Source organism: Coffea eugenioides, chromosome 2 (genome assembly GCF_003713205.1).
Source record: "Coffea eugenioides isolate CCC68of chromosome 2, Ceug_1.0, whole genome shotgun sequence".
NCBI classification, from domain to species: domain Eukaryota; kingdom Viridiplantae; phylum Streptophyta; class Magnoliopsida; order Gentianales; family Rubiaceae; genus Coffea; species Coffea eugenioides.
In genome coordinates, this window is record NC_040036.1 from 23,773,627 (window position 1) to 23,797,723 (window position 24,097).

At 36.2% G+C, this 24,097-nt stretch overlaps 5 protein-coding genes across 7 annotated transcripts; 3 read left to right on the forward strand and 2 right to left on the reverse strand.

The window, feature by feature from the left end:
* The first annotated feature begins 1,061 nt into the window (after window positions 1-1,061).
* Window positions 1,062-9,954, forward strand: LOC113760206 (pentatricopeptide repeat-containing protein At1g10910, chloroplastic). Of its 2 annotated transcripts, none has more exons than XM_027302769.1 (11): window positions 1,062-1,404; window positions 1,726-1,810; window positions 2,649-2,912; window positions 3,133-3,435; window positions 4,682-4,786; window positions 5,352-5,451; window positions 5,705-6,024; window positions 6,965-7,141; window positions 7,218-7,346; window positions 8,414-8,651; window positions 9,871-9,954. In XM_027302769.1, the coding sequence occupies exons 1-10, from the start codon at window positions 1,106-1,108 to the stop codon at window positions 8,639-8,641; spliced, it is 2,010 nt and encodes a 669-aa protein (XP_027158570.1). In that variant the 5' UTR covers window positions 1,062-1,105; the 3' UTR covers window positions 8,642-8,651; window positions 9,871-9,954. The 2 variants fall into 2 exon arrangements, with proteins under 2 accessions (XP_027158570.1, XP_027158571.1); XM_027302770.1 differs by having other exon boundaries at window positions 8,414-8,680; window positions 9,871-9,942.
* On the reverse strand, window positions 9,867-11,596 carry LOC113759289 (3-ketoacyl-CoA synthase 7). Its single transcript, XM_027301857.1, has one exon. The coding sequence runs from the start codon at window positions 11,241-11,243 to the stop codon at window positions 9,867-9,869; it is 1,377 nt and encodes a 458-aa protein (XP_027157658.1). The 5' UTR covers window positions 11,244-11,596.
* Window positions 11,597-12,651: 1,055 nt separating this feature from the next.
* Window positions 12,652-13,807, forward strand: LOC113762923 (probable 3-hydroxyisobutyrate dehydrogenase-like 2, mitochondrial). Its single transcript, XM_027306563.1, has one exon. It carries the CDS (start codon window positions 12,679-12,681, stop codon window positions 13,588-13,590), a length of 912 nt encoding a protein of 303 aa, XP_027162364.1. The 5' UTR covers window positions 12,652-12,678; the 3' UTR covers window positions 13,591-13,807.
* Window positions 13,808-14,970: 1,163 nt separating this feature from the next.
* LOC113763244 (glutelin type-A 2-like) lies at window positions 14,971-23,857 on the reverse strand. Of its 2 annotated transcripts, none has more exons than XM_027306999.1 (3): window positions 23,497-23,857; window positions 22,636-23,365; window positions 14,971-15,150 (listed from the first exon to the last, which is right to left on the reverse strand). In XM_027306999.1, exons 1-3 carry the CDS (start codon window positions 23,696-23,698, stop codon window positions 14,991-14,993), a joined length of 1,092 nt encoding a protein of 363 aa, XP_027162800.1. In that variant the 5' UTR covers window positions 23,699-23,857; the 3' UTR covers window positions 14,971-14,990. The 2 variants fall into 2 exon arrangements, with proteins under 2 accessions (XP_027162800.1, XP_027162799.1); XM_027306998.1 differs by lacking the exon at window positions 14,971-15,150 and adding an exon at window positions 21,843-22,172 and having other exon boundaries at window positions 23,497-23,855.
* On the forward strand, window positions 19,825-21,041 carry LOC113763245 (probable 3-hydroxyisobutyrate dehydrogenase-like 2, mitochondrial). The gene has a single exon (XM_027307000.1). The coding sequence runs from the start codon at window positions 19,833-19,835 to the stop codon at window positions 20,742-20,744; it is 912 nt and encodes a 303-aa protein (XP_027162801.1). The 5' UTR covers window positions 19,825-19,832; the 3' UTR covers window positions 20,745-21,041.
* Window positions 23,858-24,097: the final 240 nt, after the last annotated feature.

A 24,097-nucleotide genomic window follows, 5' to 3' on the forward strand; every position in this document is an offset into this window, starting at 1 on the left:
AAAGAGACGTGTTTTATCTAATAACGAAGGTTTTGAACCAAGAATTCCACGTGAATGGAATAGGCATATCTAAAGCAGAATGTGATATCAAAGCTCTTCAAGTTGTCAATATCATTATTATTTCTTTCAATTTCATATTTGGCTCATTTGTTTGTTTACACTTTTTTTTTTTTTTCAGCAACGATACATTTGTATAACCTACTCTATCCTAATATAGGGGGGAGAGGAAGCTAAGGAGGCTGTGGTAGGGGGCTAGTAGGTATACAGACTCAACTAGACCAAGGGAGTGCTCTGACACAATCCTTAGATTTTTTTCACTGAAGGTGAAATTTGAACCATCACCTATAGTCCAAGAGGGACTTAAGCTCCTCCCTAGTGGCCACTGACCATGCACAGATGACTCAATTTCAGTTTCTTGAGGTACGAATGTAAATAATCAGCACAGCCAAAAATTCGAACCGTAAACTTGGAGGCCGCTGCAGAACAAGACCCACCACAAAAGCCCAACCAAATTAAAGAAAACTTCGACTTAGGGCACCTCGAGTTCTTGAAATTAGGTTTCTGTTCATGTATATTATAGGATGCCGAAAATGTCTTAATTCGAAAATTAATTCTACCCATCGCGGGACGTAAAATCTCACCTCCATTTGCAAACATGTTTTTGTGATAGTTCGAAAATTAAAATGTCATAACTTGAATACATATCAAAATGATTTAACATGTTTTTGTGATTTTGTACTTTTTTGGATAGTACTTGCTTCTATGAAATGTTGAGGAAAAAGTTAAAGATGTGTTGATTGCAACTCGGTTTCTTGTTAAAGATGTGTTGAATTTTTCTTGTTATTTGTTATGTATTAAAAAATAATTGCTTGTATAAATAATTGATGGATCGGTTTTCAAAAGGTTTTACCATCGGAGTACAGCTCCATAAGACACGAAAGGCCCATTCGTAACTAAGTGGCTTCGATACAGTGGCCCGTCCGTTATCATCTATCCAATGATTATTTTTCTGGCCCATCAATGGCCAGTTAAAATGATAATCTTCAGCAGCCACGGTTCTTCCCCTCCAATTTTCTTGAACCGAGAAAGATTTTGAGCAGAGTTGATGGAGATATCTCTTGTATCTGGAAATGGGATTACACCTATCCCCAATAACCAGTCTCCATTAACGTGTTCTTGTTTCCCATTTTTACCATTTCCCTTTTCTGCAACTGCAGTTAGACCCTTCAAGAACTCCAAATTCACTGTATTTGCCACAACAACTGTTGAGCCCAATGAAACCCGAAATTGGCAGAGAAATGTCCCTCCAAAATCTTCAAAGATTGTTTCTTTACGCTATAAAACGAGACAATCTGCAATTCTTGATATTCAGGAATCCTCTGACTTGGACTCTGCTCTGTCAAGGTCCCTTTTCTCTTTCTTGTTTTAATAATCTTCGTGTGGTCTGATTACCTATTAATCTATACGTATTACTCAACATTGAGCAGTTTTAGTTTATTGGGACTGTGGAAATCAGCTTGTTAATCTGTTGAAAAAAGAAATGAAGTTTATCTAACTGTTGAGTTCGTATCATTAAAATCATGGAATTCTTTGCTTGCTTACTCTGGTATTATGCTTTTGTAGCGCATATTTAGAATGTTCTGAATTGGTATTATTACTAAAGGGTTCTAAAAAAGATTGGTAATTAGCAAGTTTAAGTGAGCGATGGTATCAGCTGGTTTGTAGGTCTGGAGGTAAGTTGAAGGCTCAAGATTTGAATGTTATTTTGCGCCATTTTGGGAAGCTGAACCGATGGAAGGAACTTTCCCAGGTTCGTTTTGATTTTTCTAGTTGTACAATTTTTGATAATCGGTTACCGCTATATGCTAACTGTGATTTTTGATAGTTTTTACACCTGTCACTCGTGACTAAATTATCGTCTATACTTCCCTTCAAATGATGTTAATTGTGACCTGAATTTCTTTGAATATACTGCATTCTATTAATTCTAATCGCCCTTTTTGTGCTGAACAGCAGTTGTAAACTTTGTACGAACTCTTCCAGTTTCTTCTATCATATGGTTCTCAAATATAATATATAAGTTAAATCATCCTGTAACTCTCTCCTGGAACAGAGTTCTCCAGATTGTTATGAGCATGTTGATTGTTACATTACTTTGGGGTTTTCACATAAATTCTTTAACTTGTGAATGTCTATTACCTGTAATTATATAGTGGAGATTACACTACATATCCCAGAAGCTTTACAGCAAGGAATATTACTGTTAGTTTCCAGCAGTGCATTTAAGTAATAAGCTTTTGTATAACGACAAGTTTTTTAGTTATTTTTTAAGCACCCAAGTCTCATGTACTAAGCATTGTACCTATAATTCACTAGTTCAGTTCCTCTTTGTTGCATACATCTATTGAGCATTGTAATTGCTGCATATGTATGTTTCTATACTTCTTTTTTGGTTTAAGCAAGGTTTCAATTTCTCTTGCTATTTCTATGCCTTAAATCTCAGTGTCAATTCGTGCATCGGTACTTTTAGCAGGGGAAAAGCTTTTCTGCTTGGTTGTCCTTACCGTCGACCTCTGGACACGTTTATTTTAGTCCCTTTTGTTTGCTTGAAAATAATGATTATGAGATTACATTTTAAATGGTTACAGCTTTTTGCCTGGATGCAACAAAATGAGAAGACGAACATTGCGTCTTACAGCGGTTATATAAAATTCACGGGGAAAAGCCTTGATCCTATGAAGGCATTAGACATCTACAACAGCATTAAAGATGAGTTGACAAGGAACAATGTATCAGTTTGTAACTCTGTTCTTGATTGTCTCGTTAAAAATGGCAAGTTTGAGAGGTGCCTCAACATGTTTCATCAAATGAAGCAAGCAGGCCTAAAACCAGACATTGTAACTTATTCTACGGTAATCTATTTCTTCACCCACTATTACTAGAGTTGTTTGAGGTAAAAAGGTGGTTGTATCAGAAATTTGGCCATACAAAAAAAAATGTGATCAACATCTAAACTCTTGATTGCTATTTTACTTGAATTTGAACCAATGTAGTTTTTAAGATTGATGACTTCTGTTAATAAAACCTAATGCTTTGCAGAAGTTCGTGATTTTTTCCTTTTTCCATTGTTAGCTACTTGTAGGCTGTGCAAAAGTCAAAGACGGTTATTCTAAGGCGACAGAACTGGTTCGAGAGCTGAAATACCATGGGCTGCAGATGGACAGTGTAATTTATGGTACACTTTTATCTGTATGTGCTTCCAATAATCAATGTCAAGAAGCAGAGCGATATTTTATGGAGATGAAGAGTGAAGGTTATTCTCCTAATGTCTTCCACTACAGCTCATTGATCAATGCCTACTCGGTTGATGGAAACTATACAAAGGCGGATGAGTTAATTCAAGAGATGAAATCAGGAGGGTTAGTGTTGAATAAGGTTAGGTGTTTTTTTGTATCCCCCTCTTACTCTGACTAATGAATGCAGCCATAAGTATACAAGTTTTTTTTAATACTTCCTTCTGCTTTTGGTCACTGCTAATTCTGTAGAACTTACTTTGCAATTGAATTGCGAAGTTGTTCTTAAAATTTTTGTTACCTGTTATAAGGAGGAGAAGCTATAATGAGAAAACAAAGGGGGGAAAGGAGAAAAGGAAAGGAAAATGTCAAAGAAATTCGAAGAAGCAAAACCGCCTTTAGCTACAGTGGTGTTTTATCGTTGTAGCTCAACAGATATAAGTTTAATTTGGTTAGCCTTTTGATTTTGAGGTTTCATGGGTTACTATGAGGTCCATATGTAAGTTCAGTGTACCTTAGTGCAGTTAGGATCTAGACACAAGATGCATCAGATGGTAATATAGATTTCAACAGGCTCCGAGAATAATGGGCCAGCTTTTCTTAAACTGAGTTGACAATTCATGTGTGAACATATTCGTTTCAGAACCATGAGTTGAAGAGGTGGATTCATTGCTCGAATAGTAATGAATCTTTCTTTTTTGACTGCTTTGAAATTCAATAACATGGGGCGATATGTTTACATTTGTATGAGTTGGGAATAAAGACAATAGGCTAATGATTGAGTTTTTTTTTACAGGATAAACTAGTCGGTCTGATCAGCATGTTATTTGAGAACAAATAAAGTGGCTTAAGTATGTACTGGTTTTGATATTAGAAGCTCCGGCAAGAAAAATATGTCTTTTGGACTATCTTGCTGATTATAAGTTTTGTCTTCAAGAAATTTGTTACCAAAGATATAGTACTTTGGAAATTGGCGACTCCCTGAATCTTATGGTACAGTTTCTTAAACAGAGTGAAGTTAACAATGATTCTACTAAATACTATTATCATGGTGAAGTTGTTGTCAGAATCTGTTCTTGTCATGTTCAGAAATAATAGAATTGAGCATTGGCAAACACTGTCTTTCCCTTTTCTAAACAGTCCTATTATAGATTTTTATGTTTTCATGCAATTCATAAAGTTTTCAAATGAGTCTTCTTTCTCTCTCTCTCTCTCTGAGGTGTTAAAACTTATGCCATGATACAGTATATGTTCTTGGTTACCTATTGTTCGAACCACATCTTTTCATTAAGTATACTGAATATCTTATCTTTGACATTTATGATTTCATAGTTTTATGGAACAGGTATATCTTTTCAATTATGTTCTCAAACGCTACATTCTTACAGGTTATTTTGACAACTTTGCTAAAAGTGTATGTTAGAGGAGGTTTGTTTGAGAAATCAAGAGAGCTGATAAACAAATTGGATAAACTAGGCTACGCAGAGGATGAGGTATACATACTTCTTTGCAATTGATATATTTTATGTATCTCCAAAGTTGTTAAAAGATTTTAATGCAATTGTTGCAGTTAGTACATGAATCCTTTTAGTTCTTGCTATGGGAAGGTAAGGAGGGGAGAGGGAAGGGAGAATGCATTTTTTTTTCCTTGTCTCAAGATGCTCATTTGCTCATCATTATGGCATTGGTATGATGCTCTAATGCCACACACACACACAGAGTAGTGGATATTTTTGAGCTCTTACAATTTCATGCAAACTACAATTGGTTGTTTCATGCTTGCTCAATTGCTGACCAGTTTTGTTTTACCTTAATGTTTTTTGAAGATTATTTATTTATTTTTGACATGACTCTTAAGGATCTTATTGACTTGCCTAGTCCTTATCTGAAACTAATAAATGATCCCCTAGTTGGCCAATTTTTGATAATGCTTCTCTATTCTACCTCCATCATCCTCTATATATCGCTTTCATCATCTGCTGAAACTGGTGTAATTTATGATGGTTCAGTTTTAAAAGCTTCCCTTTAGAATGTTTATAAAATTCTGTTTTACTGCAGATGCCGTACTGTATACTTATGGATGGTTTAGTAAAGGCTGGAAAAGTCACTGAAGCAAAAACACTTTTTGATGAAATGAAGAATAAAAATGTGAAAACTGGTATGTCTAGTTGCCACAATGTCCTCCTTGCAGCAATCTTTTAGTAGCCATCATCTAATTTACATTCAGTGTAAACTTTCATCCTGTTGTATCATGTGAATTTATTCAAAACTGGTTCATGAAACAAGTTGGAAGAAAGATTACCTAGGGGAAAACATAAAAGCATGAGAAAAATGTGCTTCATTGTTTTGTGATTTAGGAATGCCTGCTTGACCTAAAAGTAACTTAAGCGGTTTATTGTATGTATCTGCAGATGGCTATGCCTATAGTATTATGATATCAGGATTCTGCCGTGGTGGGCTCCTTCAGGATGCAAAGCAATTGGCTTCTAGCTATGAAGCAAAATATGATAGATATGATATAGTTATTTTAAATACAATGCTTTGTGCTTACTGTCGAGCGGGAGAGATGGACAATGTGATGAAAATGCTGAAGAAAGTGGATGAGTCAGCAATTAGTCCTGATTGGAATACCTTTCATATTTTAATAAGGTATTTTTGCAAAGAAAAGCTGTATATACTTGCTTACCATACCCTGGACGACATGCACAAGAAAGGCCATCAACCAGAGGAGGTAAACTAGAATCTGGCACTGAGGTTCATGACAGATGATTATGATGATAATAGTATCTGTGGTAATGTTATAATATGTCACTTTGTCAACAGTCCCTAGTAACACATGCTATCATTCTTGACTATGCCTAAGGAACTTCAGTATGGCTCTGCCCAGAAAAAAAGATCTCCTTCGGCCAACAGTGCTAACATGTGATTTGTGACCCACTTGCAAAGCTTTTTAGTTGTTTATCCTATTGATTGCTAACCAACTGCTGTTTGAATTCACCGGTACTATTTCTTTACTGGAGCAGCATTTCGAATGCCTCCTGTTGCTTGGGATGATGAAAAAATTGCACACATCACTGGATATACATTTTCAGTTTGCATAGAATGTGTTGACCCAATATTATAAGATGCACACTACCTCAGATTCATGCCATGACAGAAGCAAAGCCTGCACTATGTGTACCAAAAAAGGTGTTCTCATTTTTAAATCATCATCTAACAAATTAACTTAGATGGTTGGAATTTTTATTCGTATTTCAATGGTGTTGGCCAAATTTTTCTTCAACTGAAAGACAATAAATATTTTATTTGTCTTTTCTCATTTATCTTCATCTGCTAAAAGATTTTATGGCTTTTATGCTACTAACGCTGTTATACCACTGAGTTTGGAGGCAGATATCCCACATTTTACATCTTTGTGCTTCTTGGGAAAAAGCTGCGTCTCATTATGGTCCCGGAGTTCATTTGGTTTTACAATTGTGGCTTCCTGATTCTTTATATCTATTCTTTTGAAAAATTAGATTGTGCTGCAATTTGGGGCTTTGAACATGTGTAACTTTGTAATATTCTTTGGAACGTGCTGCAACTGAATTATCTTAGATTTTGATAATTTGCTGCAGATTGAGACTCAACATTTATCTGCTTACTGGTTCTTGTGGGTTTTCGTGTTGCAGGAACTATGTTCTTCTTTAATTCATTATCTTGGTAAAACTGGTGCACATGCTGAAGCATTTTCTGTATATAATATCTTGAAATATAGCAAGAGAACCATGTGCAATGCTCTTCATGAGAAAATTTTGCACATTTTAGTTGCCGGACGACTTCTCAAAGATGCATACATAATAATCAAGGTATGCAATGACTTTTAAGTCAATCTTTATATGAATTTTTCTCATAAAAACGTGCTAAGCACTCTCAACTGTGCAGGACAATGCAGGCTCCATTTCTCAATCTGCCACAAAGAAATTTGCAGTTTCCTTCATGAAATCAGGCAATATAAACTTGGTAAATGATGTAATAAAGGCCATTCACAGTTCTGGGTACAAGATTGATCAGGTAGCGAAGTGATATTTAATTTGAATAAATCCTTTAAGAAAAATTTATTTGTCACTCTTGAGGTTAGTTGCATCAATCTGAGTTGTCTCCAAATATTTTAACTGTTTCCTAGGCTATTTGGTGCTATGCTACTTGAGACATGACCCATCAATTATCATATTTGAGCGTGATCTATTACCGACAGCAATGGTTGAAGTTTTAAAGAAGTGGTCTAGAGCAGATCATTGACTTTTTAAGTCTTGAAATCAGATGCAAATTAAGACCTTTCAATCTATGCAGAAAATGTTTTCCAGGGAATAAGTGCTGTACATATTGTGGTCCCTTCTTAGATGCTGGCAACCTTCCCCTTTCATTGAAATTTCCAGTGGCTAATCAGGCATTTAGGTTGATGTTGAGTAAAATCCTAGTGCTCAACGAACGTCCTAATTACGTCCATTTTAGGAACAGATTTTGTAAACTTGCATTGAAGCTCAAAGAAGATGGGAGAGCACTTTCCCTGCTTATTGCAATGATGGTCGGAGTGGATGCTATTTGGACTACACTCATACTTGTCCACATTCTGCAGACAAAGACACTGGGACATGACTAATGCTTCGTAGCTCCTAGGTTGTCTAATCTGTGGTTTAGGAAAAGTTTGATCTCCTCTTATATATCACATGCAAAATTGATTTTCTTATTGTCCTTCTGCGCTGATTGTGTTCTATATAAATGTGCCAAGAGCAGCTTTATCTGTGGTAATAAATTTTACTTGCTTAGTTATTACTTGCTTATATAAATGTGCCAAGAGCAGCTCATGGGAAGAGTCAAAGCTGCTTCCTTACTTTATTGTGGAGTCAGAGTGGCTGATATGTGAACTGTGTATGCCATTCATTTAGACATATTTAATGCATCTAAGGTCTGATTAAGTAGACAAACAACTGGCAAAAGATTTCTATGCTTATATGCTTTCTATGCTTCTCAACTTTTGTGACTGTCAATCTGGAAAGATTTATCCGGCTAAAGTGTCTAGCTTAGTCTTCAGCTTGCAGATCCTGGAATTAATCTGTTTGTCATGTTATTTGTCTTAGAAATTATTTCATATGGCTATATCACGGTATGTTGAGGACTCTGAGAAGAAAGACTTGCTGCTTCAGTTGCTAAAGTGGATGCCAGGTCAAGGCTATTCTGTTGATTCCTCTACAAGAAACTTAATCCTCAAGAAGTCTCACTTGTATGGATGCCAAATTGTTGCTGAATTATTATCCAAGCAGCAGGTAGTGTCAATAACAAAATCTCGTCGGACAAGGACTAAATGAGGCAGTACAGGTATTTTATGGTTCCTTCCTGCTCTCTGGGTAATTATTTCTTTGGCAATTTTGAAGTTGGTTTCCAAGTTTATTTGGATCCATTCTTTCTGTCTCTGGTTAATTCAAATTGTTCCTGCAAATTCCACTTAATTTCGATGAAGTCGCATCAAATGCATTCTTTCTAAGAACTTGTATAGAGTGTATTTTCTAAAAATAAAATTTTTATAATAAAAAGTATTTAAGTGAAAATGTCTGAAATCTGAATCCACCTTCCCACCCCTCACAAATAACCCTCAAAGCTTCCTCTGTCATATGGACCAATTCCTCCCTCCCATTCCCCAGTAATAATCAATGTCTATTGCACTTCCAAAATTTAACACCAATATCTCTGAGCCTAAATTCCTCCAACCAACTTAATAATCACACATACTCAAAATTATTGTCATAGAAAATCAATCATAAGAAGGTTGAAAAAAGGCTAAAAATTGGAACTTTAATTCACAAAAAAAAGCCTTGGGCATTCCATAGTAGTGAAATGCTGATAGCAGCGCCTGCATGTGTATTGTCGTGGAAACAATCAGGAAATAAAAGAGAAGAATAGTCGTGTTATTCATCAACTTTTACAGGTGAAGTTCATTTATGTAGCTGTGTCCCTATGCTCATTTATTTGAGAATAAATTGATCTTTTACCATCGAGCTTAAAGTTGACTTTTACATCATCGCTTAACACATTCCAAATTTTGGTAAGTCAAATTAAGCCCCCATTATTATTTTTTTAATTCCAATAAAACCCACAACATTCTTGTAAATAACCTGAATGGTGTAGGAGGAGAAAAGGTGCCAAAAATTCTGAAGAATCCTAAGGGGATTTAGAAAATTTAGTGATAGCAGCAATAGTTTAGCTAATTACTGTAGAAGCTCTGGCCTTCATTCTCATGTGTTGCATTAAGTTTGCCAGGTTCTACGATAACCTGCAGAACCTGGTACACTTTCTCTTGCTAAGCCTATAATTGATTTACATTCTGTGCACTAAATTGTCCAGCAGATTAGATTATGACTTCTAGGAAGATATGTCGGAAACCTCTCTCTACATGCTCCATCTTATCTATCCAGGTCTGTTCATAGATGTCACATGGCCACGGGTTTCCATCCAACCATACCAATTTTTGTCATGGGTGTAATTTCAACATGCATTAGTTGTCGTTTATGAACTAATTGATTTACACCCGAATTTTCAGTGATCAGCGATGATTGGGATCTCCACAGGATACAAATGAATTCTGTCCGACCATGCATTTCTTACATTTGGGTCAGGGTGAGAGATGCATTCCCAAACTGCACTGTTACATTTAAAGCCACTGCCAAAAGAGATTTGCCAGATTCTGTCCCCCTTTTTTACCCTCCCTTTGCTCTCCAAATAGCATAACTCGTACCAGACAGAAGAAGATGATGTGTTACCAAATCTATACAAAGTCATTCTGGAGGCTTCTCCATCTTCCTTGTTCAGCCCAAGATTTTCCTCAATGGCATCAATTACTGCCCTTCCTCCAGCATGTATGCAAAAATGGTCAAAAGCCTTCTTGAAATTGGGCAGATGGATTTCGTTCTGGGTACTAACTGTCCAGATCTTCTTGCGGATAACTGACCATCCGTACAGAAGTTGTTCCGAGTAAGGCAAGACAGCTGGTGCCAAGTCTGTTATGTTTGTCTTTAGCGCATTTCCGGCCACATGTAGAAGTGATCTCGAAATGGACACCCCAAGATGACCAGATTTGTCATTCTCTTGGTAAACTGACATATATGATTGATCATTAGAACCCATGTGTGTTCGATAGAGATGTTTGAGTTTGTATCTAGCTGTCTGTCTGTCTCGCTTCTTGTTGGACAACAAAATGGCTACACCTCCCATCCGAAACAAGGCATTGGCTAAAAGCATGGACTTGACATTTCCTCTATAACCATTTGGAGTTACGGCTTCAATGCTTAGAACCAAAGCCAATGAATTGCTATGGACTCTTAGGAGGTCTTTTGCTAAACTTACAGCCAAGAGTCCGGCACTGCAACCCATTCCACTAAGGTTGGCACTCTTAACATTGCTTCTGAAACCAAATCTATTTATGATCATAGCTGGGATGGATGGTATGGGGCAGAATATACTGCAGTTGGATACAATTATGTCAATGCTTTTTGGATTAACCTTGTGTTTGGAGAGAAGGTCTTCTACGACGGTGAAGAGAACAGTTTCTATTTCTTCTCGACATCGTATCAAAGAAGAATCAGGAGGCATCTGATGTACAGATAAAGGAGCACAGGCCTCATTCCCGACACCTGATCTTTCAGCTACTTTTGTGTGAAAATCAATTGCCTCCCTCTCATGAACCTGACATCTTTCAGAGTGTTCAATGAAATGGGATGTTGGGACACGCAGGTTATCAGGTGGTAGATAGCAAGAGAAATCAATAAGGTAAATGCATTTTGATCTAATGTAGAAAAGATAAACAACCAAGAGAAGAATAGTGGTTACTAGGAGATGAAAGTAGACGTGGGAAACTGCAGCAGCTAGGAAGCTTGAAGAGTCTGTTAGAAAAAACTCCTGTTGTAAGGCTGTCATCTTTATGTTTTAGTTATTCTATGTGTTGTGTTATGTTATCTGGCTTAAATACAGTAGGGATTGCAGAAGAAAGATTTTTAGGGATTTGGTTTGTCAGACACTCAACAAACTATGGAGCGATGATAGTAGTAAAGCAAAAACATGGCTATCTTCTGTGTCTGTCATGCCAAATGCATTGCCGTGGATTGAAAGGCCTGGCAACCGCATGCGTGGTAAGAAGTTAGCCAACGACTAGTTGCAGAATCCTGTTATACTAAAAGAGACAAGTTCATAATCAAACTCTTTCCCTTCACCTGAAGTACCCAGTTAGATGCACCTTCCTCACTCCTGACGTGTTGGAATAAAAAAGGTAGATAAAGTTCCTTGTTACTCTCTTCCACTGTTTATCACTAAATCCAGACACAACTTATTGCCTTTTGCTTACGAAAACTCGACTTTCTTTTCTCATTTTGTTTTCGTATTGATAAGCAATTTCATGTTCAATCTTGTAATCCACTGAGTTTTGGCACAGTGGTTACCAAAAAGGGACTAAGGTTCCTCTTTGGGTTGTAGGTCGGAGGTGTCAGAGTATCCTTTTGATCTAGCAAGTTCTTACACACAGTGGTCTAATGTTGCTACTAGTCTCTTATACACGGTCTTTTTAGACTCCATCGTTGCCGTAAAAAAAAAAAAGGACTACGGTCAGGCTTTTGGATTACAAGAATGATTTCTGAATGAACTAAACCTAATACAGATTCCATGTTCCTAACGTCGTATACTAGGCAGTAGCCAACCAGTTCAAATTGGTTTAGGAATTCGGTCCTCATTAGCTTTTGAAAAAATGGCAAATGACAGATGCATGAGTTCGACTCGACATTTGATCAACGTGTAAGCGTCAAGTTGCCAGCAGAAGAAAATGTAAAGGACCAAACGGGAGATTCGGCCAGTTTACCTCCATAAATCTGAGAAAACATCTGCTTCAGCTTGATTCGATTGAAGCTCAATTGAAGCACCAAAACTTTTTTTGATTCGATTCTAAGTCGCATAACTTAGTTGCTACCATGACAATCACTGGTATAGAGACTTACTGCACTTGTGTTCTATGAAGCTTAGATTGCAAAATATTGATTCAAAGACTTCTCTCTTCTTTAGACAAATTATTATGCTTTTTATCTATTTGTATTAAGTTGATTTTAAACTCCATTATAGATTAGATTTAGAAGGCTATTTTCATATTTTGGTGAATCATCGAGTTTGTGATCCAAACACCAAAAACTCCAAACCGACTGCAGAATCATGATTTTGAAAATGTGAGCCTGGATATCCAAATTAAAAATGAAAATAAGGATCCGAATGTAAATAATTATACTCTGGTTTACTTTAATCACTTCTCTCATTACTGATCAAGCATCTTTACACGCTCCTGCAGTTCACTCTCATTAGTCATTAGTGAAGGATGAGCGCCCGCTACCCGACAACCATAACCCCGACCCAAACCCGAATAGGCTGGGTAGGCATAGGCGTGATGGGCTCCGCCATGGCCTCCCGCCTCCTCTCTGCCGGCTACTCCGTCACCGTCTATGACCGAACCCCGTCAAAGGCCGCCCCTCTCCAATCCAAAGGGGCCCATCTGGCTCCCTCCGTCGCCGACCTCGCCCGTGCAAGTGATGTCGTCTTCACGATGCTGGGACACCCATCAGATGTTCGACAAATTGTGCTAGAGAACCTTGTCCCTTCTCTCAATCCCAACGGAGTCATTATTGATCACACTAGCAGCCACCCCACCCTGGCTAAGCAGATTTATGATTCTGCCCTTGAAAGACACTGCCACTCCGTTGACGCCCCAGTTTCCGGAGGCGACATCGGAGCGAGAGATGGCAAATTGGCGATATTAGCCGGGGGAGATGAGGATGTTGTGAAGTGGTTAAAACCACTGTTTGATGAAATGGGGAGGGTGACTTATGTTGGCGGCCCTGGGAAGGGACAGCATTGTAAAATAGCGAATCAGATAACCGCTGGGGCGAATTTACTTGGGCTGAGTGAAGGGCTGGTTTTCGCGGATAAAGCCGGTTTGGACAAATTGAAGTTTGTGGAGGCTGTGAGAGGCGGTGCAGCTGGATCAATGGTGATGGAGTTGTTCGGGGACAGGATGATCAAGAAGGACTTCAAGCCTGGTGGGGTCGCGGAATATATGGTGAAGGACTTGGGAATGGGAGTGGATGTTGGGGAAGAGGAAGGGGATGAAGTGGTGGTATTGCCTGGCGCTGCATTGACTAAACAATTGTTTGCTTCTATGGTGGCTAATGGGGGTGGGAAGCTGGGCACCCAGGGGCTAATATCTGTCATTGAGAAGATCAATGGCAGCTAAGATAACAAAGTGAAATCATAGCCTCAAGCAAATATCAAGTTGAGGTTCTGTTTGCCAGGATAGCACACTAGCGGAGCTTGTTTAAGTAATGTAATTTTAATCTAAACCTCTACAAGGGCTCACGTAGCTTTCGAGGCTGGACGTGTTGATGGCGTACAAACTGTAAAATAAAACTCGGAGAAGGGGAATATGTGATGGTTAAAATTAGCGATGTCTACGTGTTTGCTTTTCGGTTTATATCAGATTAAAGTCGAAGTAGTGAATTACAATTGGGTGGCAAGAGAAGTTCTCGAGGCTTTCATTCATATTCTTCAACTCAGAAATTGATCAAACCCAAAAGAACTACCAGTTAAAAGCGCAAAAGAAAAAAAAAATACCCACGGAATTACACTCCTCGATTATTTTGTAGTAGAATTATGGAAAAATGGAGTACTTCGACCCACAATTGAGGAAAAAAGAGATTGATTTTTATTGAGTTAGTTGAAGAAGGGTTGAATGTCAAATGTGTACATCCAATTACCAAAAAAAAAAAAAAAGAACCATCTCTTCAATTTGTTTTATATCTATATATATAACGAAAATTGGGACCCTGACGAGTATAAACCCGTTAAATAAAAAATCTTACACGACTTAAATTTAACATAATAGAACGACCATCTTCACTCTTCAAACTTCAATACCTTTCTTTCTGACTCCAATTTTTGTTGAATTTGATTAATTTCTTGTTTGAATATGAAATTGGTCAAAAAATTAATAGTTTAAATACTAAAAATCTTATACTAATAAGAATGAAATGTATCCATGACCCAAAGTTTAGGAATAAAAATTGGCCTTTTCCCCCATTTATTACTTTAGAAACCCCCTTACTTCACTCCTCAAGCTTCTCTTTATTTCGTCATTTGAGATCTGACTGTTTTTGCCCTATTTCTTTTTTTTTTCTTATCAGATAAAATTAATCTTTTTAGACGTGAACAAGTAGGTAAAAATATGATTAAAATCACATATGTCAAAAAACTTGATAATTAGATTTTGGAGAGAATAATTAAAGCAGATTATAGCAAATCAAATTAAGTGGCCTCCCAAAGTTCATTAGTCTTTAGATACTTGTATATCTTTTTGTAGCCTTTGAGGTAGAAGTCCTCAAAGGCTAGGAGTCCTAGCCACCGGCCCTTTGGCCTGGTGATCACTGCCAAACATTTAAGTCTTGGTAGTGTTGGGAGGTCAAGGGTTCAAATCTTGCTTCCCACCAAATTGTCATTATAGGTGGCTGCTTTTAGTGACTTTCTCCGATGGAGTTTCTACTCTCATCGGCTCCCCCTCCTTAATTAAAATAGATTAGATTATAGGAATATTATTTTTGCGATTAAAAAAAAAAGGTAGGAGTCCTCAAGTCCCAATTCTCAACTGATTCCTTTGGAGGAACAAAATTTTTGCCCTTGCCAATCTTGGTGTTGAAAAGTTCCACCAGCCCCGGATCCACGTTGAAAGAAGCTTGTAGCACCGAGGGATCCATTGCTTTCCCAAACTGATGTTTCCCCAGCTAGCTCAGCAAAATATGGCCTGTAACAAACATACATAAATGATAGTAGTAAATAGTAAATAATAAGAATCTCCAACAATTACTCCTTTTTTTTTAAATGAAAATAAGGATTGTGATTTTTTGCAGAAAAATTTTTATACTTTCTGTGAATACATTTCTTAATCACCTTTTTATCTCACATGTATCAAAATTGCTACAATACATTTTTCTTAAAAAAAAACTAAAAATAAGAATCCAAACGGAATTATTATCCTATCTTTTCTATTTCTGTGTTATAAATAATTATCTCCACCCCTTATAAATACTTCACAACTAGCATTCTTACCCGTGCTATGCACAGATTTATATTTCAATTAAAAACAATAATATATACTTATATATTATAGTATAGGATGAAATATATGAAAAAAGCAAAATAATTCAAAAAAGTGTATACTTAACATGTTAAAAAAAGTTTATTTCGTAAGTACAAAATGGACTTTCTTAATTTTAATATCTTAAATAAGTTGAAACCAAAATTTGTTTACCTATTGTCTGTCAATATATGATAACAATTTGAGTAAAATAATTTAATTTATAATGATTTACACGATAGAGCAATTGTAAACCTATTTATCAATATATCATGTTATACCCATATATCAAAATTTTTAATATTTAAAACATAAATTTTAACTAATTCATTTTCCTCAATTTTAGAATATTTTTTTCTCCCATTTTATAATCCTAAAATTGTTGAGTGCTTATAAAATATTGTTCTTCATAAACTTTAATATAGATTTTAAAAAAATCTTTGTAAGATGTGTTTTTAAAGTTTTCAAAATTATTAAAAACTATCACATTTTCCATCCTCCCTTATTTGCTAATTGGCTATCGGTTGCTTTTTATGACTTTCAAATCTCTTACCACATTATCATCTTTTCTGTCATGTCCCTATAGTCCCCTTCTTTCTTCTCTTCTCTCTTCATCCAACCTCGTTGTAGTTCATCTTCTTTTTTCGACTTTTTTCGTCATTCTTTAACTCCTTACTATTCCTTTTTTTCCCCCATAGTTAGTCTCTAGCTTCCTATCCTTGACTTCCAATATTTCTCTATTATATTTCTCTATTATTCAAAATATAACTTAACATATGTTTATGTTACACTATTATAAAGTTGTAAGGATCGAAGACAACCAATCGAAAAGCCAATCGATAAGCAATTAAAAGATCACAAATGTAACAGTAAGTAAAAGGAAAGAATTGCAAACCAATTAACTACCCAGCTCCTCTTGAGCTTCAAACAAGCTACTTCAAATTGATGAATTACAATCACTCTTGTGTACAAAGGAAGGTTCACCTCCTCCTTGCCCCGAACTCCACTCGGTCAAGCCAGGACGTTTTACTATCCCTCAGGACAACCCTCACAGAGCTACACTCATGAAAGATTCACTCACAAATGAAAAGCTTACAAAGAACCTCACACCACTAAGACTACAAATCTTCTTTTTGGAGTATTTTCTCACTAAAATCTCTCTAGATCTTTTGTATCTTCAGTGTGCCAAAGTTGTTTTTAGTGTCTGACCAACCACTATTTATATAGGACCAAGAAAGTGCCTCATTAATGCTTCCAACGGATAGAAAATAGCTGAACAGTCAACTAGCCGTTGGTAGTGTCGGACATCCGATAGCCCTGTTTTATGCATCCGACAGCAGGCAGTGAGTTTCAGAGATTTTCTTCAATTCTTTCGGACGTCCGGTGGAAGCTCTTTGTGCGTCCGACAGCAAACAAACAGATTTGAGAAATTATCTTGTTTCTATCGGACGTCCGGTAGAGACATATTCAGCGTCCGATAGTATCGTTGACTTCGAAGGATCCTATCGGACGTCCGAAGCATGCGTCCGAAGTTGTGCAATGATTATCGGACGTCCGATCCTGACTTCTTGAGCGTCCGACAGTTTCAGCATACTTTGTCATCTTTCAATTGTACTTGATCTTTGGAACTAATTTGCTTCATAACTGAATAGATCTTTTAAGAGACATTAGTAACATCCATTTGTTTTGTAAACATCAAAAGATAGGGATCAAGATCAACAAAAGTAAATTTCACTGGTAAAAACACCAAATTTAGTTATTTTTCATATTAAATTTGAATTAAATGATTTCAAATTTTCAAAGAAGAAATATTGTCATTGAATCTACATTCAACCTCCAAATTGAAGAGTTAAATTTTGAAACAAAAAAAATTCCATAACTTGTAGTTTGGTTTTACGATTTTAAAATATACTTATATTTGTACTTTCAAAATAACTTTGAAAAGATAAAATTTGAAGCAAAAGAAAAAAAGAAAATCATAACCTTCAATTTGATTTAATATTTTTACAATATATTAACTTTACCTCTCACAATATGAAAAGCATATAAAACTTAAGATTGATCACAATAGTTGCAAGTATTGACATTTAAAAATGCAAATGAAAAACTGATAATATCTTATAAAACCTTAACTACTACAAAAAAATATATAAAAATGACTTAACAATTGCATATTTACATATGAAGAAAACAATAAAAATACATAAAATAATTAATCATACCCAAGATGATTCTTAGCATTTGGGTTTTGCACTCTTATTCATATTTAATTAAGGTCAAATTTGGATCAAATATATACAAATTTAATAGATATATAGTTTAGGGTCAAAAGTTCTATATGGTTTCTTTAAATTGCATTGTTATTCTTTTTTATTTTTGGTAGAATTGGTGTTGTTTTTATTATTGTTTTTCATCAAAAATAGAGATTTCAAATAAAAATTTTCATGTTGAAATGCTAGTAGTACTTTGCTTTTTATTTAGTAATTTCATAATTTAGCGTTCACGAATGGTACCATTCTTGATTTTTTTCGATCCATGACCGATGAATATTATTTTCTTTTTTGTTTTCTATATAATTTGCCTTTTTAGTTAGGATTACTAAGTTGAAGGATAAAATATTGTTATTTACTTTTTACTTTGAGTAAGTTTAGTGATGTTTCCTCTTTATTTACCTCATATTAATAGATTTCAAATCAAATTCCTATATAAGTGGATCCACTTCTTACTTTTTAAATTCAAAAGACATGAAAGGATATATAACAATTAAAAAATTTTAAAATTCTATATAAAAAGGAAAAGAATAAGGAGTTAGAAGTATTCTGATTTAATCATCATAAAAACCCTCCCTACAATACATATAGATTATTTTAAGTCTTTCTCCAAAACTTTACGAGCAACTATCACCCAAATATGAAAGTAATAAGCTAACCATTAGTACTCGCCTTGTTTTGAGCACGAAAGAAGTTCAAATCTTCCTTCCATTTTCCTTTTAATCTTCATTTGCTCCTCGTACCTCAATTATTCAAAAAAAAAATTATATATGGCAACAAGCTCAATTGAAGCGCCAATACTTTTTTTGATTCGATTCTAAGTCCCATAATTAGTTGCTGCTATGACAATCACCGGTGTAGAGACTTATTGCACTTCTGTTCTATGAAGCTTAGATTGCAAAATATTGATTCAAAGACTTTTCTTCTTTAGACAAATTATTATGCTTTTTATCTATTTGTATTAAGTTGATTTTAAACTCCATTATAGATTAGATTTAGAAGGCTATTTTCATATTTTGGTGAATCATCGAGTTTTTGATCCAAACACCAAAAACTCCAAACCGACTGCATAATCATGATTTTGAAAATGTGAAGCTGGATATTCAAATTAAAAATGAAAATAAGGATCCGAATGTAAATAATTATACGAGTCCCATGGTTTACTTGGTTAACTTTAAGGGATAATGTCAAAAACCTCCCCTGAGGTTCCTAAAAATTTCACTGAGCTCCTTTGAGGTATGAAAAATTTCACATACCTCCTTTGTCATTTAAAATGATAATTTTACCCTTAAATATTTTAATGAAATTCCCTTATTTGGTATGCTTATACTTAGAATGAGTTTTAAAATTATTTTTTTATTCTTTTTCCATCTCATTCCTTTTTTTTTAATTTGTTGCCAATAAAACTGTAGAATTACTATTATTACTTCTAGTTTTATTTGTAACCAAATATCGAACTAGTGATTTTTTTGACGAGTTAATTTTATATATAATCAAATGTTTTTACTGATCTTCGTTTTCTATTTTTTGGTATTAAAATTAACAATAAATAAAAAAAATAGCCAAAATCACTACCAAATTATAATAATCCCACTACCCGAAAAATTCAAAAATTCTAAATGAATTATTTCAACATTTTCTTTTCTATCTTATAAATCTAAATCCATAATAAAGTACCATCAAAAGTATCTTATCATAGTGATAAAATTATTATTATAATTGTTTATTAAATAGTAGGTATAGACATGAAAAATTTGGCACATTTTTCTTATAATTATACTAGATAATCTTATAATTGTATAGAAAAATAAATTAAAACTCATTACACATGGGCATTTTTGGATATTCATTTAAAAAATTGACCAAGTCAATATTATTTTAAGATTTTGTTACTAAAACTATCAAATCAAGGGAGGTAAGTATAGTTAATCAAACCTCAAGGGAGCTCAGTGAAATTATCAGAAACCTCAAGGGAGGTTTCTGAAATTATCCCTAACTTTAATCGCTTCTCTCATTACTGATCAAGCATCTTTACACACTTCCTCCTGCAGTTCACTCTCATAGTCTCATTGCTAAAGGATGAGGGCCCCCTTCCCGACAACCATAACCCCGACCCAAACCCGAATAGGCTGGGTAGGCATAGGCGTGATGGGCTCCGCCATGGCCTCCCGCCTCCTCTCTGCCGGCTACTCCGTCACTGTCTATGCCCGAACCCCGTCAAAGGCCGCCCCTCTCCAATCCAAAGGGGCCCATCTGGCTCCCTCCGTCGCCGACCTCGCCCGTGCAAGTGATGTCGTCTTCACGATGCTGGGACACCCATCAGATGTTCGACAAATTGTGCTAGAGAACCTTGTCCCTTCTCTCAATCCCAACAGCGTTATTATTGATCACACTAGCAGCCACCCCACCCTGGCTAAGCAGATTTATGATTCTGCCCTTGAAAGACACTGCCACTCCGTTGACGCCCCAGTTTCCGGAGGCGACATCGGAGCGAGAGATGGCAAACTGGCGATATTAGCCGGGGGAGACGAGGATGTTGTGAAGTGGTTAAAACCACTGTTTGATGAAATGGGGAGGGTGACTTATGTTGGCGGCCCTGGGAAGGGACAGCATTGTAAAATAGCGAATCAGATAACCACTGGGGCGAATTTACTTGGGCTGAGTGAAGGGCTGGTTTTCGCGGAGAAAGCCGGTTTGGACAAATTGAAGTTTGTGGAGGCTGTGAGAGGCGGTGCAGCTGGATCAATGGTGATGGAGTTGTTCGGGGACAGGATGATCAAGAAGGACTTCAAGCCTGGTGGGTTCGCGGAATATATGGTGAAGGACTTGGGAATGGGAGTGGATGTTGGGGAAGAGGAAAGGGATGAAGTGATGGTATTGCCTGGTGCTGCATTGACTAAACAATTGTTTGCTTCTATGGTGGCTAATGGGGGTGGGAAGCTGGGCACCCAGGGGCTAATATCTGTCATTGAGAAGATAAATGGCAGTTAAGATAACAAAGTGAAATCATAGCTTCAAGCAAATATCAAGTTGAGGTTCTGTTTTCCTGGATAGCACACCAGCTAAGCTTGAAATCAGCTTTTAAGTTCCTGTCTTCGATCATATATGATCAAGTACTTGCTTTTGCATCGATCATATATGATCAAGTACTTGCTTTTGCATTTGTAATTTAGTTGCATTCTTTATATTATTCGTGATGCAGAATTCTTGGTATAAAGAATTGGTGGATCTTAATTAGACGAATAAGGCCGACTTAGTATTGGTAATAAACCAAGGCTGTGACTTTTACTTGGTGTGTGTGCGTGTGTTTGGTTAAAGGATGTACCAATAGGACTAGAAAATCACAAGATATGTCTTGAGAGATACAAGGTCTATGGAGGAAATATAAAAAAAAATTTAGTGCAACTGTTAATTTCTTTGCTTGTTCTCGATAACTTGTAGCACTACCGGTTAAAAGCGCAAAAGAAAAAAAAAATACCCAAGGAATTACACTCCTCGATCATTTTGTAGTAGAATTGAGGAAAAATGGAGTACTTCAACCCACAATTGAGGAAAAAAGAGATTGATTTTGATTGAGTTAGTTGAAGAAGGGTTGAATGTCAAATGTGTACATCCAATTACCAAAAAAAAAAGAACCATCTCTTCAATTTGTTTTATATCTATATATAAAACGAAAATTGGGACCCTGACGAGCATAAACCCGTTAAATAAAAAACCTTACACGACTTAAATTTAACATAATAGAACGACCATCTTTACTCTTCAAACTTCAATACCTTTCTTTTCGACTCCAATTTTTGTTGAATTTGATTAATTTCCTGTTTGAAGATGAAATTGATCAAAAAATTAATAGTTTAAATACTAAAAGTCTTATACTAAAAAGTTTAAGAATGAAATGTATCCATGACCCAAAAATTAGGAATAAAAATTGGCATTTTCCCCCATTTGTTACTTTGGAAGCCCTTTTACTTCACTCCTCAAGCTGCTCTTTGTTTCATCATTTGAGATCCAACTGTTTTTGCCCTATTTCTTTTTTTTTTTTCCCCTTGTTAGGTAAAATTAATTTTTTTAGACGTGAACAAGTAGGTAAAAATATGATTAAAAGTACGTATGTCAAAAAACTTGACAATTAGATTTCGGAGAGAATAATTAAAGCAGATTACAACAAATCAAATTAAGTGGCCTCCCAAAGTTCATTAGTCTTTAGATACTTGTATATCTTATTGTAGCCTTTGAGATAGGAGTCCTCAAGTCCCAATTCTCAACTCATTTCTTTGAAGGAACAAAAATTTTGCCCTTGCCAATCTTGGTGTTGAAAAGTTCCACCAGCCCCGGATCCACGTTGAAAGCAATTGTAGCACCGAGGGATCCATTGCTTTCCAAACTGATGTTTCCCCAGCTAGCTCGGCAAAATATGGCCTGTAACAAACATACATAAATAATAGTAGTAAATAGTAAATAATAAGAATCTCCAACAATTACTCATTTTTTTTAATGAAAATAAGAATTGTGATTTTAAGTAGAAAAATTTTTACGCTTTCCATGAATATATTTTTTAATCATTTTTTTTTATTTCACATGTATCAAGTTGCTACAGTATATTTTTCTATAAAAAAAAACTAAAAATAAGAATCCAAACGGAATTATTATCCTATCTTTTTATTTCTGCGTTATATATAATTATCTCCACCCCTTATAAATACTTCACAATTATTTCAAGTCTTTGTCCATAACTTTACGGGCAATTATCACCTAACCAGTGTTCATTTGAGAAAGATGCACGTTCAAAAGTCGGTAAGATGTGAAAAATCTTTTAGAAATTGTATCAATCAGCACGAAGAAGAAAACTGTAAATCTTCAAGATTAAAAAAAAAAAACTTACTCTAACGATGTGACGACGCAGAAATACTCCAATCCCTCCTCATCCGCAATCTTGGCAACAGGGAGGAACTTAGGCACGACGCATAACTGCCCGCTCTGCACTTTGGCTACCAATGCATTCTTACCATTCAATCCCGCGATTTCAACAACGCCGCTGCCTTTGGTGATAAAAATCAATTGGAAGGATGCATCGGCGGTATACATCGGGGTTGACATGGAGAACGGATCCAATTTCGCAAAATTAGCACTTAGTCCCACTTTCTTCAGAAAAGGAAAATTTTCAGCAGTAGCAATGGTAAGTGATCCGCCCTGATTCACGTGGATGCTGGGCTTTGCGCTTTCAAAGTTGTATAACATATTGATGTTAGCATCTTTGCATGGATCTGGCAACGTCTGATTCTTTGCAAGTTTGACAATCAAAGAACCAGTTTGACTTTTAAGGAGCTGGTCTGATTCATCTTGGGTGAGATCGAAAGCTCTAGTGATAAAGTCAGTTGAGAAACCCCCAAGAACACCCTGGACTCCTGCCAAGAAGAAATAGTCAAACTGGGCAGGAGTATAAGTTTGAGCAGTTTCACCCAAGAATACTATTTCCACGTCAGAGTTGTCTTCCCCGGCATTATACCACCACGAGACTGAACCCAAAGGCACCGGGATTGCATCTCCCTTCTTAGGAGCTAAAACAACTTCTTTTGGGCTGTTTGGTAGTACGATTCCAACCCGACCGCTACCTGCAGTTAATACATACATAGTGCATAAAAAAAAATAATACATTATATATATATATATAGGCCCTAATCCAAGGATGGCCAGAATGAAATGAAGAAAGAGCTATATTTAGTTCATGCAGTTCTACTTTTACCTTGAACAAAGTAACCGATCTTGTGGCAGTCAGCATAATGGGGTAGAGCGAAACCCCGAGGACGCAAGACAAGCTTACCAGCACCTAACTTAGCCTCACTCAGCAAGGGAAACAGGGAAGCTGACCAAGTGTAGTATCCACCGCCTTCTCCCTCGAAGATGGTTACATCAGTAAACTGGGGTGCTAAGTTCACAGATGCCATGGCCGGTTGAAGACTTGTGGAGATAAAAAGAAGAAATGGAAATACTACTGTAACGGGAGAATGAAAAGGGAAAGTAGCAATACGAGACTTCAGCTAAAAACAGAATGAAACAGATTATATAGAGCTAGAGCAAATGGTCCGACGAAGGACGCAGTTGAGAACTTGAGATGTCATCCATTTATTTTATGGACGGTGCAGTCCTGAAGGGCTCCAACTAGCAGCTATTAGAAGCGATTTGTCTCATTCACTGACCCAAATTTAGCATTAAATGGTCCTTGATACATGTCTCCCCATCAATTTTACTGACATTTTAGATTTCAAATTTTGATTGTATTGATTGGATCTGTGCATATGTTCACATCAAACGTAACAACTGTTTTGATTCTCCGAGTCTGACGC